The sequence below is a fragment of the Sinohyriopsis cumingii genome, chromosome 4 (genome assembly GCF_028554795.1).
Source record: "Sinohyriopsis cumingii isolate HCF-2022 chromosome 4, ASM2855479v2, whole genome shotgun sequence".
In the NCBI taxonomy this organism is placed as follows: domain Eukaryota; kingdom Metazoa; phylum Mollusca; class Bivalvia; order Unionida; family Unionidae; genus Sinohyriopsis; species Sinohyriopsis cumingii.
In genome coordinates, this window is record NC_142964.1 from 62,865,486 (window position 1) to 62,881,663 (window position 16,178).

A 16,178-nucleotide genomic window follows, 5' to 3' on the forward strand; every position below is an offset into this window, starting at 1 on the left:
AAAATATTTTTTAAAAATAAATCAGTCATTCTGAGATATTTGTTACTATAAAACTGCAAGATTTATCACCGTCAATTTAACAAAACATTTTATCGCTAAAGGCAAAATAATTTTATTTGTTAAACTATGAACTAATTCTTTGTTTGATTTTATGTATATTGTTCTCTTTTGGAAATTTTTTGCCTCTTTGAAATAGTTTTTTTGTCTTCAGTTTTTTTTTGACAAATTATTTTTCGTTATTTATTTTCTGTTCATGCAAATAACAGCCCAATATTTTGATCACCTTCACGTAAACAAAAATGTATTTACCTTGGAATGAAAATCTTCGATTTATATCCTTGGAGAAGCGTTTAAGTATATATTTCGGACATTTTTTTGTGTTCTTTCTTTGATGTTTTCTACAGGGTTTGGTAAAGTCTTATTTTTTGTTTCTCTCTGAGCTATCCAGTGCTTCACCGTTCATTTACAAAGCACACTTTTAAATTATTTCACTTTTTTATTTCTTTAAGATTTTTGGTATTGAACTGCATTTTTTGTTTACAGCTTCTTCACTACTATTTATGTTTCGTGTGTATTTATTTTAGTCCGTGTTTAAATCGTGTTCTCTTCTATCATGCACCTCAGGTTATACTGTCTAATCACATGCTAGGCACAACGTACCGACCATTCTTTATTCACTCTCCTGTATTATGATCTTCATTGGTCATTTGATTCAGACTGTGGGTTTGCAAAACTTCTACTTAGAGGTCATCCAGCTATAAAAATTCATTAGCATGGTTAGTTTCTGTGTTCGCGTCTCTACTTTAAAATGTTGAATATGTTATTTCGTTCTTTGTTTCAATAGCAGGCTCGAATTCTATATTTGGTCAGTATAGGTGCTACGCCGGATTAAATCGACTTCTGTTTTTACATAACCTTCTTTTTTGTTTGAATATCTAAGTGGTGATTTGATCTTTTCGCTATATATGCCTTTTTAAAAGCATTGTAGATGGTGATTGCAAATATTTCTTCAAACACATCCTTCACTGAAGATAATTTGCATGCCCTGGACAGGTCACTAACATTTTTCATTGATTTAATTACATTATTGCACACATCTGTCAATACCAAATTATTCAAAGGGCCCCAGGTGACAGAATGGTATACGGCGCTCGCATTTACAGACCACTGGCAACACCTTTCTCCACGTGGGTTTCGAGTCTCCGCTCGGACTACGTGGATGTACGATACAAGAAGCGTGTGGCTTCCCGATGGTCGGAAATTCTTCTCAGTGTTTTCCAAGATTCTTCCTACACCAAATATACTGGCCGCCATGTATAGCCCTAGCTTGTGCTGAAAAATGGCGTTAAACCCAAAGAACCAAACCAATCCAAATGAATCATATGTATATGCCAAACGTGTTTCATAGTAATTCATAGTGTTGATTATATAAATAAAGCGATGTTTTGACTTTTTATTATTGAATACTTCTTTTTCTCTGGAGAATTCATGGATAACATATGTATCTCAACATGATCCATACCTCTTACGCGCATTATCCATACCTGTGAATCGTATTATCTATAACATAGTGATATATATAGTTGAAAAGTCTCCAGTATTGATATGAAATAACTAATAACTTTCAACCTTATGCATAACTACTAAACTTCCTACTTCATATAGTTGAACTTTCGTTATTATTTGCACCAAATAATATTTTCATTTTCAACTTTGTTATCTATTATTCTTCCTGACAGATGAAATTTCTTCAACATTGATACAAGACGACTCGTGAAGAAATTAAATATATGTTCTAACTGGTTCTAAGGTTGTGTACTTTTTCATTTTGTTAATAGTTATAAAAACCTAAGGTAGTGTGTATCTTTGTCGTCATGTGAGCTTTTGTCGAATAAACTATTGCATTTATTGCATTATATTCACATTAACGAGGAACAATTTTATTTCTTCTCTTGATTATTCTTACTCTTCTTTATCATTCAGGATTTAACATGCCACCCGTCCATCTTTTCCTTTTATAAATTTATCAAAAGTTTTTTCATTGAGCTTTCTATGCTTTATTTGCAACATTTTACATAATGCCTTTAAAACGAAATATAAAAATGCTTTGGGTTTGTGTCAATCATTCGTTGCTGAATATCTATTCAGTATTCAACATAATATTGTACATTGATACATACATAAAAGTGACCTAAATGACCAACTCAGTATGTATATTAAGAAGCCTTTAGGGACTACCTAAGTTGCTTCTTTACCATGAATTCGCATCAAACAACCTGACGAGATGGACGAATTCAAATCAAACATCAAAACGGGACAGATGAATTCGCATCGAACAACCTGACGAGATGGACGAATTCAAATCGAACAGCATAACGGGACAGATGAATTCGCATCAAACAACCTGACGAGATGGACGAATTCAAATCAAACAGCATAACGGGACAGATGAATTCGCATCAAACAACCTGACGAGATGGACGAATTCAAATCAAACAGCATAACGGGACAGATGAATTCGCATCAAACAACCTGACGAGATGGACGAATTCAAATCAAACATCCTAATGAGATACATTATATTAATTAAAATAAAACATTCTAAAGAGACAGGTGATAGTTAAATTCATATCAAATATCTTGACGAGGTAAATGAGTTGAAATTAAACATCCTGACGAGATAGTTGAATTCAGATCAACTTTCTAACGAGTTAGATGAATTCAAAATAAACATCCAAACTAGACAGATGATATATGAATTTAAAAAAAAAAAAACTTAACAAGATAAATATCTTCACCACAACCATCCTAACGCGATAGACGAATTCAGAGCAAACACTAACGAGATAATGAATTCAAAGCAAACATCAGAAGGAGATAGAGGAGCTCCAAGCAAACACTCGAACGCGATAGATTAATTCAAATCATACATCCTAAGGAGATAGAGAATTTCAAATCAACACTCTAACGAGTTCAAATAATTCAACCAAACTTCCCAATGATAGATTAATTCAAATCGAACATTCTAAGGTGACATAGGAATTCAAAGCAAATACTCTAACGAGATAGATGAATTGGAACCAAACATCCTAAGGATATATGTAAATTCAAACCAGATACTCGAACGAGATAGATTAATTTACATCAAACACCCTAAGGAGATAGATTAATTTAAAGCAAACATCATAAGGAGACAAATTAATTCAAATAAAAAATCACAAGGAGATAGATATATTCAAATAAAACATCATAAGGAGATACATTAATTCAACTCAAACATCCTAACAACAAAGCAAACATCCTAAAGAGATAGAGGAATTCAGAATCAAACAGCCTAAGTAGATATAATAATTTCAAGTCACACATCCTAAGGAAATAAAGAAATCCAAAGCAAACACTCTAACGAGATAATATAATTCAAATCAAACATCCTAAGGAGATAAATGAAGTCAAAGCAAACATCTTGAAAGATAGATGAATTTAAAAATAAAAAACATCCTAAGGAGATAGATGAATTCAGATCAAACATCCTAAATATATACATGAATTTAAAGCAAACACTCTAACGAGAGAGATAAATTAAATCAAACATCATACCGAGAAAAATGAATTTAAACCAAATATCCTAATGAGATAGATGAATTCAAAACTTTATTACGAGATAGATGAATTCAAATCAAACATACCAACTAGATAGATGAATTCAAATCAAACATACCAACTAGATAGATGAATTCAAATCAAACATCCCAACTAGATAGATGAATTTAAATCAAACATCCCAACGAGATAGATGAATTCAAATCAAAAATACCAACTAGATAGATGAATTCAAATCAAACATCCCAACTAGATAAATGAATTCAAATCAAACATCCCAGCGAGATAGATTAATTCAAATCAAACAGATAGATGAATTCAAATCAAATATACCAACTAGATAGATGAATTCAAATCAAACATCCCAACTAGATAGATGAATTCAAATCAAACATCCCAGCGAGATAGATTAATTCAAATCAAACAGATAGATGAATTCAAATCAAACATACCAACTAGATAGATGAATTCAAATCAAACATCCCAACTAGATAGATGAATTTAAATCAAACATCCCAACGAGATAGATGAATTCAAATCAAACATACCAACTAGATAGATGAATTCAAATCAAACATCCCAACTATATAGATGAATTCAAATCAAACATCCCAGCGAGATAGATGAATTCAAATCAAACAGATAGATGAATTCAAATCAGACATACCAACTAGATAGATGAATTCAAATCAAACATACCAACTAGATAGATGAATTCAAATCAAACAGATAGATGAATTCAAATCAGACATACCAACTAGATAGATGAATTCAAATCAGACATACCAACTAGATAGATGAATTCAAATCAATCATACCAACTAGATAGATGAATTCAAATCAAACATACCAACTAGATAGACGAACTAAAAGCAAACATCCCAACGAGAATGATGAATTCAAATCAAACATACCAACTAGGTAGATGAATTCAAATCAAACATGCCAACTAGATAGATGAATTCAAATCAAACATCCCAACTAGACAGATGAATTCAAATCAAACATACCAACTAGATAGATTAATTAAAAGCAATCATCCCAACGAGATAGATGAATTCAAATCAAACATACCATCTCGATAGATGAATTCAAAGGAAACACTATAAAGAGGTAATATAATTCATATCAGACATCCCAACAAGATAGATGAATTCAAATCAACATCCCAGCTAGATAGATGAATTCAAATCAAACTTCCCAACTAGATAGATGAATTCAAATCAAACATACCAAATAGATAGATGAATTTAAATCAAACATCCCAACTAGATAGATGAATTCAAATCAAACATCCCAACTATATAGATGAATTCAAATCAAACATCCCAGCTAGATAGATGAATTCAAAGCAAACACTCTAATGATCTATCAGATTAAATATCCTACGGTGATAGAGCATTTCAAATCAAACATTCTAAGGAGATAGACGAATGAAAATCATTTGAACCATCAAAGTCCATTACAACAACAGGTGAAAACCCAAAAGTAATTATTTAACAACTGGACTTGACAACATGTTTTTGAGGAGAGTCTTTTCAAAGGCAACAAACAAATTACAACGGAGGAAGCTAACATTTAGCCATCAACGAATTTAAATTTGAAAGAAAAAAAAACAGACGTCTTGTTCAAGAATTCAGGAAAATTTAACATGTTAATTATTGTAATAAAACGTAGGGCAAAAATAATTGGAGAGAGATGACGTAGAACAAATAAAAAGGACACACACGAGCCGAAAATATCCCACAAACAATAACAAACAAATGGACAACGCAGTGCTGGGCTTCTCTGAACAAAAGTAAAAATGGAAAATTTTTCGTAGCTCTTTGACAGCATTGAATTTCCTGTAGATTTCCTGGAATCATTTATATCATTTACAAACGATATGTACGGCCAAAAGTACAGCTCTCAACGACAGTAAGTGACGAATAACTTCCAACTGTTCATGGTAAATATATAGAGCAATAGGCATGTAATTTTCATAACTAACCAATTACAAGACATGTCTATCAATTATCTATCTATTATACAATAAATCAAAATATTTAAAACATATGTAATATCTTTATATTAAATATTTATTTTCATGCCATTTATTCGATTTAGGAATGCCATATAAACAAAATTCGTCTTATTTATACATATCTCCCCCATAACCAATTCGCCTCGCAATGGATTACCTCCCCTTTCAGGATAAATAATGTTAATACCGCCACAAAATGAAACTGCTAGATAATTTTTGAAAATTAGACCTCGCTTTCGAAAGAATTTGGTAAAGGAATGAATAGAAAATATAATACCCAAGCCAGTAGATCTAGCGCTGTTGTAGCCAATGTATACATTTGTCCATATGCATCGTTAAAATGACAACAATAAACTTTTGAAAACGAGTCTGACTTTGGGGTGAAATGATTTGTTCCAGCAGTGGCGTTGTTAATGACGGCATCTAGGAGCAGTTAGTCTTTCAGTCTTTCAACCAAATGTCGAGAGACATGCTAGAGGATTAAGGTAGAAACACTTTATTTCATGCATTGATCGGGTCAAAATTGAATCGTTTATATATATATATATATATATATATATATATATATATATATATATATATATATATATATATATATATATATATATATATATAAGGAACTGTTAACAAAAGACCAATCGTGTACTATGTAAACGGGCTTAGGCATATGGGAATTGGGACCTATAAGATTCTTAATGACATTAGAATCCGTAAGTGAATGAAAGACTTGATATTTCTTTTCAGATATGACGAGACAATAGAAATACCAAGATCCAAAACAGTTATTAGTTCAGGTGCAGTATTTTTTATGGAAAAGGCTTCCAAATAATGCAACACAACTGCTTTTAATTAATGATTTAAATAAATTTATCAAAAGTTGAAATGATATTAATTGCAGATGGGAAATGAGCAAATCTGTTTTAGTTCAATCTTAACTTGTTCTGCGGGATTTTGTGCATACATGGTGTTAAAGGACATGGATGTTTGTCACTCTTCCTCTGCATGCATTAATTAACCTCTTCAGTTTTCGTTGTTTTTTTTATTTATTCGGTACTTATTAATTTCGGTTCCCTAATATGTGTGCTTGTATATTTATGTGGATGCACGTGACATGCAAATTTATGTAAACTTATGTGAAACTGTTAATAATGATGGAGTGTATCTCTGCCATGAATAATTCTGAATGTTATCTAAATTATTAATTGTTTTCAGTTGTGAAAAGCGCTTCTAAAAATAAGTATCTACTGTACAATGCAAATACCTCTATTTCTTGACAAACAGATAAACCTATATGCGCTGATGACCGTCTTTTATTTTACCTTAATTTTTGGAACGACTTATATTTTGCTCTATCCTGCTGTCGCCCTCTTATAAAGAAGACGCTTGTATCAGATGATCGCAAAGCAAGATGGCAGTTTCTCACCGGTAAATATATACAGTAAATCAGGAGGGAAAATGCACTAGTAATGTTTGAAGCGTCTATACATTGCAATAAATTCATTATTTAATTAAAATGTAGCTAGCCAGCATGTGGACCTTGAAAATAAAAACAGATATACAATTTCAGTTTAAGCACTTTGTTAAAAAGAAGGTTAGACCTCATTTCATTTCTTATTGTATATGTTGCAAATAGATCATTTTGTTACGTGTATCGAAGTCATAATGTGGAATATGTTATTATCACAACGCCGGAAGAAAATATCCGAAGTATGACATTTATGTGCACTGGGCATGCAAGATTAAATGCGTAAGTAATAAAGTTCATATAGGGCCGTACAGACAATGAAAAGCTCTTGGACAGTTATAACTATAAATTATGACAGTTTCTCTTTACATACAAATTATGCGCACATTATGCAAACAGGGCCACAGAAGCCATAAAGACTGAAATAAAGCCCATAAATGAACAGTTGTTGAAACTGAATTTTATCTGGCATGAAATGACAGACTAATAAAACATGTAAGAAAGAACCAGCATATATTTTGTTTAATTCAGGAGCTGGATGAAAAATCTAGATTTTGACTTTTAAAATTTTAGGTTAGCCCTGGAATTGAACTCCCAGAAAGAAAGGCTCACATCATGAAATAACCGAGAAGAGTGGAGTTGTGTGCTTTCAAGACCAGGTAGGTGTATTTATATTCATGCACGCAATAAATAGGGCTTAGTTTTGCAGACAGAAAGAGACGGAAATAATTTGATGACTAGGTGTCAAGAGATTCAATATAAAAGAAAACAATTAATTGATGATGGCTGTTATTAATTTTAGAGCATTATACTGAAAAATATGTGATGGTTAAACACAGTGTATTCCTCACCGAAAGTCTAAAACGTTACCATATGTTGTTCCTAATAAATTCAACAATATTAAAGGTAGCATATTTTTACTAACGTTAAAAACGATGGTAGCGTCATTTTTATATTGAAATATCATCGCTATCAGAGCAGTCTTTCTTTCGAAACATGGTGCATTGTGTAGTCTTTGAAAAACAGTGTGAATTATTTATTTTGGTGTTGGGTGACTCTACTGCTTCATGTAAGGTCAATACATCCATCAAGTACCATTTACTTGCGTGAGTGTCAAACTATACCTCATCAATTTTGTTTAGTGGCGATGTTTGAAAGTCACTTAGAGAGGACAGAAGAATTTGGCTACATTTTATGCGTGATGGAGTCTATTTTACAATAGAACGATTAGCATGAGCACATCGTCCTGTTTGCATACCTCTACATTATCGACGATAAACAAATGACGTTTATGACCTAAAGAATTAGGTCTCTTTATCAATGGGCATTGCTAATATTTAAGAGAATTTATTTAATCTGGCAGGTCATGGCGGCTCTTTATTGTCCTGTGATAGTGTGTGTTATATTTGCTATTGGTACTGTAGCTCAGCAAGGTATGTAATCTATCTATCTATCTATCTATCTATCTATCTATCTATCTATGCGTGTATGCCTCTGTATCTGATTCATTCACATTATTTAGGAAATGGTTACCATTTAAACTTAAAACAATTACATTAGTACCATATATTGTGGGATTGCATCTTTTAATAATAATAATAATGAGGACTTTGTATAGCGCCCAATCTTTAGAAACTCTAAGAGCTTTACATTAGACTACACCTATAACGTAAAAACATATATAATGATATTATTACAAAAAACAAACACCATGAAACTAGAAAACATAAATAACATGCTGAAAATATTGAAGGTGGGTCTTGAAACTGCTTTGGAAATTCAGAATCACCATTGTTTTGTCGTAAAGATCATATTTCTAGTTAATGATTTTTTTTAAAGATAAAACCTGAATCATCTAGCACTGATGCAGATACTTGAAAAACGTTTTGAATATTATTTCGATTGTTATCATTGATGTCGTTTTCAGAACGATAAATTCAAGACAAATTAGTATTGGGATTTAATTGTTCAGTTCTTTTAACAGTTGACAAGAACGTATTTTATACTGCCGGCGACATCCTTTCAGTTATTATTCCACCCACATGTTTTAGCGCGGATACAATAATCTCCTTCGTCTGTCAATCCGTTCATTAGTTAGTTTCTTGTCTGTCAATATATATATATATATATATATATATATATATATATATATATATATATATATATATATATATATATATATACCAGACAGAACGGAAAGTGCTATCCCTGGATTCTATCGAAGAATGCTTGATAAAAGTAGGCAGAAATAATGCTTATTAATTATTAATAATAATTAATTAATAAAAGGTTTGATATTTTTATTGGAACCAAGGTCCTTGGGTAAATGGGATCCATCTCCTTGCCTGAACACACGAGCCCATATTCCCTCAAGACTAAGCACACATCACCAAAATATGATGCTACTTAGTCGGTGTTATATGCACTCGTGTGTAGCAGACACACTCGCGTGACGACGAAGGAATTAATTATCATCTATCTACACAGTCATTCCGGATTCCTATAAAAGAAATCAAGGTATATAGAAGTATAGTGAATTTTAAATATACACCAGACAGAACGGAAAGTGCTATCCCTGGATTCTATAGAAGAATGCTTGATAATAGTAGGCAGAATTCTCAACGGTCACAGTGAAATATAGATACTGCATTTTCAGAACGTCATTCAAAAAGAGCCATTTTTGGTCCAAGCATTTAAAGATAAGGAAAGAAAAAAAAAATACACATAAGCTATCTTGCTCCTTCTGATTCTGCCTGTGATGACAAGGATGATAATTACCTTATGATGATGATAGATATCTCATTCTATGCATTTATTCTTCTTCTTTTTCTTTCTTCTTCTTCTTCTTCTTCTTCTTATTATTATTATTATTATTATTATTATTACATCCAATTGGTGGATATTTTATAGCCTTTTTGTCCTGATATCAGGCCACTTCTTGTGACTTTCGATCTAAAGGACCTTCTGAATACTAGTGCTCCCACTAAGATCTTTTCTCTGTTCTTGTGATTGTAGTTGTTGTTGTTCTTCTTCTTATTTTTTCTTTTACTGAAGGTCATACAGGACATGCAGTACACGGTGAACACGGAGGGCATGGTGGTCAGGTGATACGACGGAAAATCAGTGATACAGTAGATGCTTCCATTGCTAGAGCTACAGATCCATTCGGTGTTTCGCAAGGACGCCGAGCCTCTTCACATGGCAGTCATGCGACACATGGAGAACACAGGGCACATGAGGTGCAGACAGGACGTGGGGGTCACGCAATCATTGGCGGAAGTCATGGTGTCCAAGGACACGGTATCCATGACCGTGATTCTAAAGCAGGACAGGGCAATCATGGTATACAAAAATCAGACCATACAGAGCACCGTCAAACTAGTACACGTCAAGATTCAGCTCATGGACAAGGTAGTATCTTTAAAGAAACTGGACACGATATTCACAGTGGTAGGCATTCAGATCACAAAACGGTGGTGCAAGAGGTAATGCAATCACACAATCTTCCCATTCCCAAGGTACAGGACGGACATAGCATATCTGAGATCAATGCGGCAAGTTTACACGCAGGGCATACTAATCCTGCACGTACAGCGGTAACAGAAATTGGCAGTCATGCGAAACATGGAGAACACGGAGCACATGGGGGTAACGTAATTATTGGCGGAAGTCATGGTGTCCAAGGACACGGTAGTCATGGCAGTGGTTCGAAAGTAGGACACGACAATCATGACATACAAAAATCAGACCACACGGAGCACCGTCAAACTAGTACGCATCAAGGTTCAGCTCATGGACAAAGTAGTAATTTTGAACAAACTGGGCACGGTATTGATAGTGGTAGGCGTTCGGATCACAAAACAGTAGTGCAAGAGGTTACGAAATCGCACGATCTTCCCGTTCACAAGGTGCAGGACGGACAAAGCATATCTGAAATTAATACGGTGAGTTCACACGCATGGCATAATATTCCTACACATACATCGATAATAAAACATGACAACACAAACAATCTGAAAAGTGACCACGAGATATCTGTGCATGGGTCAGTGGGAAGACAAAATGTTAACGCTGAGAACATAACTCATGGACATATGTTGTCATCTCAAGGGACACAAGAGGGACATGACAGTCATGTGAAGGATATGCACGTCGGTCATAGCATACCTGGTGTGATGAACCATCAAGATAACAATATGCATTCTGGCCACGATATGAAGAAAGAAGCAGCGATAGATGTGCACAATGCCCACACTGTCCATGATAGTCATGCGCTTTCATCACACAACAGTCGTCCGCGGAATAATGATGCAGGACACGACAGACAGACTATGCCTTCTCATGAAGCTACCCCTGGACTTAATGTTGATCACAACGCTCACGGAGGAAATGTTAAGCCTTCCATCGAGAAAGAAAACAATCTACCAACGTTCAATGCCCACGAAATACATGCAGGTCACAGCATGACAACACAATCTGGTAGCGCTAATCCTTCTTGGCATAGTAAGATCGAGACAATGGCTCCTCCAGAACATAAAAGCCATGTGTCGCCTTCCCATGACGTACATGAAGTTCCAACCATTATACAAAATATTAGCACAAAGCAAACAGAGCACGGAGGTCACTTCACACCAGCCCAAGATAATTCAGACAATGTAGCGATTTTCGGTAATTCAAAAGAAATAAATCATGGAGTTCATACACCAGACGCCACTGTCCAAAGTATTCCCGGGACTCCATCGCATCTGCCACCAAGCTTCACGCAATTACCAGATAAACGCATCGTCCAGTCGCCATCTGATGGTCGCAACCAATGGCAACATTCAAACATTCGACATATATCTCCTAAGCCACAAGTCCACGATGCTCATGGTGGTCATGATAATTTCAATATAAAGATTTCACAAAAGCCTTCAGATGGCATCGGAAGTGGGCTTAATGAAAATCTTGCGGAGCATGGTGACCATAGACTGAACGACCATCTACCAAATGTCATGTTGATTTCCAATTCAGTTGACCCTTCAGCAAAAGACTCCACGGTAAAGCAGCATACTGGTGGTCACACCATGAAAAATGATGCAAAACTTAACCCTGTTGAAGGCGTAGGGGCAAGAGAAAAGAACACACATCAGAGACTTGATTTGGTTATACAGCGGGTACATGAAATTGATAGAGCTCAGCAGCAGCTAAGGAAAGAAAATATTCACACTGTAACTGGTATAATGAATGGTCTGAAATCTAAGAAAGAAGCTTCATCAAATGTAGAGTTAATTGGACATATCGATCCTAGAGAAATGGAATTGCATGATCACCCAGTTGATGCACCTGCGTCTTCTTCAAATCCAGATGGTATAATTACAGTTGATCCAAATTTGAATGTCGACAGATCACGGATACATACGGAAACGGAATTAAATGTACATAACGTTGATATAGGCGTAGGCCAAAAAACTTCGAACGTTCATACCACCAGCCAGACTAGCAGAGTGGCCAATTCAACTGGTAGTTCATTAAATTTAAACAATTTCCTCGAGAATATTAATGCTCAGTTGAACGACAAGGGATTTGGTTTTACTGTACCATCTACATCAAATAGTGGTGTTCCGAATTCAATCGGTCAACAAAGACAAGGTGCGATAAAGCGACAAGATAACCACACCATTCCAGCTCACACTGGCTCTTCATTTGATGCTGGCACCGTTTCAAATTGGGGTCAAGGACAAGGAGACATCTTTACAGGATTCAGTCCTAACAGTGGAATGCGTGATCGCAATAACAGACACCAACTCTCTCCAACGACACAATCACCACCGATTGAATCAACTACAGTGTTTGTCCAACAGTTTTCAGGGGAACCCACTTCTATGGATTCACTATTTATGCGGATGTTTGACCCTTTAACGGCGGATATGATGCTTAACAGAAATGTCTATCCCCCTGTAGTGGACCCTTTCAATGATCCACGTGTGCCCCACAATCATGGGCCAATGCATTCTCCTGTACAGAATAACGGCATCTCATTATTCGATTTTTTTGTGGGAGAATTTTAAATCATTTCTAAGGTTGTGTATAGTACTTCCATGTACACAGTTAATACACTTGTGTTTATCTGCACGATTATTAAATTCGTATTGGGAGAAATAAGAAAAATATCTCTTCTATCACAAGAATGAGCTTGTTTTGTACATAATATCCAATTAAAATGCATGAGTATTCAGTATTTTCAAGTTACAATGCCACATAATTATTGATATAGTTATGAAATGAATGCCATGCTGTTGTACATCATATCTAAGACAATGTTGAAATTTCCCCCAAAGACGCAGTGGTGCCACTATCTAGCCATTTTGTGTCTGACAGTATTCAACAGAAGTGGAAGCATTGTTCTTCGAATAATTGCAGAGTTTACTTTACGATATCACTGCATGCTGTTACACAATGTTTGCACGAATTTAAAAAAGCAACATTCATTTTCAGAGAGAAAATGTAATTTTCGTTTCAAAACTAATTTTAAAGCCAAAAGATTTTTGAAACTCTATACCTTTCTGACGGTTATAAACCGGGATTAGTCTCCATAATTCACCAATATGACGTTCAATATGACTTTCAATATTTTCAACATGACTTTCAATATAACATTTAAGGCTTCCCCATCATGCTAAAAGGTACCATATAGTCAAATCTTAATAATTCGTCTCGCCCAGAGACAACGATCTTCTTCGGATAAATGATCATTTCGTTAAAACAAAATTGTCAGAAATTCGAATCGTAGATCGTAGACATTCAGTTTATCAGATGAGTGAAAAGACCCAATAATTGGTAATCGGATAAACGTCACTTAACTGTTATACATAAATAGTGTTCCATGGCGTTAATATTGTAGATTTAGGATCCCACGTTCGATTTTCGCTGTCTTCTTAAGCAACAAATAGGAGGGTTTATTGGTCCAAGTTGAAGTTTAGTTACATGTACTTCATTTCTCAGTATTTCTATTTGAATTTCATTTCAAATCAGTAGTACTTACTATGAATGTACTATTGTTCGTTTCTTGTGCTATGCCATGCCATAAAGTTCAATTTTCCCTTGTCATAAAGTTCAATTTTCGAAATTCCTTTTAATGTCTGGACAATTAGGACCACAACCATTAACATGCCACTATCATGCTATTCCTCCAGCATTTATTAAAAATTAGTCTTTATTTCCTTCGTTACAATCAGTGCAACGCCTGCTGTACAATCTAAGTCTGTCTAGATCAGAGACTTGAAAGATTTTATATTTAACACTCAGCGTTCATGAAGGGTAGCACATATCACAAATTTCTTTAATTTTTGAGCTTTTTTGTTGTTCTTATTAGTTTTGTTTTATTATCTCTTTGAATATTATTAAAATAAAACACTCTTCAGGTTTAAATCAAAGCTAAGTATAGAGTGATGTTTGATACGTTTTCAAACATTCTATGTAAAGCATTGTATGAATTGAATGTATGTAGTCTCCAAAAAAATGTGAGGAAATCTTTTTATCCAACATGTTGATTAATTGCATAGTCTATTTGTTACTTGATAGCAGCGAGAACGATCAATAACATTAAGAAAATGTCACGAGGTTATTTTCAGATTACGAAACTTTCAGTAGAAAACAAGACTGACGTATACCTTTAAGACAATAAAATCTTGCCCATTGAGCTGACATACCTTTTGAGTACCAACAATGCACTTTGGCATCTACTAGTGATATATCCTAGACGTATGCAAATTTTGCGTGATTGAAGAAACCAGTACAGTCGACGTTGTTTTTTTTTGTGTGTGTTTTGTTTGACTACTCTAAACTGTAATAGTGATTTATATCTACCTAATGAGACAGGTAATTTACACCATGCATTAAGATATCTAAATGTCACTTATTTGAGGAAGAAGAGGTGTTTTGAATATGTAAATCAAGAAGAAAACACCACAAGATCAAGGTAATGACAAATGTTTCAAACGTGACATATAACTTTAATGAGACATAACTTTTAACTGTCCTTTATAATTGGAAATATATTTAAAAATGACAGTATGGTTTGCAACGGATGTAGTGTCGCGCCAGCCATGCTTTTTCAAAATCCCCCCGATTCTGTAATAATTGCCATGGACATTTTGTCGGTATATTCAACATTTTGTGAAACATATAGGTCAATGTAAAATCATGGGTATATCATAGAAATCTTGATACATCTCCCCAGCCCACGACCTTAAACCGTATTGCTGGCAATACATGTGTCCTATACACAAGTCATGGGCTACTATACTTATTTCTGGCAATATATGTGTCACATAAACAAGTCAAGGACTACTTCACTTATTTCTGACAATACATGTGTCATATAATATAGGCTACTTTACCTAATCTTTCTTCTGGCAATACATGTGTCATATAACACAAGTCAGGGGCTACTACGCTTATTTCTAGCAATACATGTGTCATATAAACAAGTCAAGGACTACTTCACTTATTTCTGACAATACATGTGTCATATAATATAGGCTACTTTACCTAATCTTTCTTCTGGCAATACATGTGTCATATAACACAAGTCAGGGGCTACTACGCTTATTTCTAGCAATACATGTGTCATATAACACAAGTCAAGGGCTGCTATACCTATGTCTGGCAATAAATCTGTCATATAACACAAGTCAAGGGCTACTATACTTATTTCTGGCAATACAAGTGACATATAACTCACGTAAAGGGCTACTATAAGAATAGATGTAAATACATGTGTCATATCATAATCAGGGGGTACTATAATACATTCACTGTCTACAATGCTAATTGATATTAAGCGTTAATTCAGAGAATTAAATCGATTATAAATGAAATCTTGCCTTGGTGTTGTGTTGTTGTTGAATACTGTTTGTGGCTTTTTTTGTTGCTTTTTATTTTTGTATTTTAAGTATTGGATGAATTCAACAGTAAATAATTTTTTTATTTTACCATGCCCTTTACATGTTTTAGAGTGTCAAGACTCGAAACTAATTATTTATGCGAAATTCGCTATCTAATTATATTTGTCACCGGTGTTGTCACCTAAAAGCTATATGCATTTAA

The 16,178-nt window shown here is 34.3% G+C and overlaps 1 protein-coding gene across 3 annotated transcripts; it reads left to right on the top strand.

Annotated features, from left to right (window-relative positions):
• The first annotated feature begins 6,938 nt into the window (after window positions 1-6,938).
• LOC149801316 (uncharacterized) lies at window positions 6,939-15,949 on the top strand. 3 transcript variants are annotated; one of them, XM_089955354.1, is made up of 4 exons: window positions 6,939-7,048; window positions 7,662-7,747; window positions 8,452-8,520; window positions 10,139-15,949. In XM_089955354.1, exons 3-4 carry the CDS (start codon window positions 8,455-8,457, stop codon window positions 13,136-13,138), a joined length of 3,066 nt encoding a protein of 1,021 aa, XP_089811480.1. In that variant the 5' UTR covers window positions 6,939-7,048; window positions 7,662-7,747; window positions 8,452-8,454; the 3' UTR covers window positions 13,139-15,949. The 3 variants fall into 3 exon arrangements, with proteins under 3 accessions (XP_089811480.1, XP_089811481.1, XP_089811479.1); XM_089955355.1 differs by lacking the exon at window positions 6,939-7,048 and having other exon boundaries at window positions 7,521-7,747; window positions 8,452-8,521; window positions 10,143-15,949; XM_089955353.1 differs by lacking the exon at window positions 6,939-7,048 and having other exon boundaries at window positions 7,521-7,747.
• Window positions 15,950-16,178: the final 229 nt, after the last annotated feature.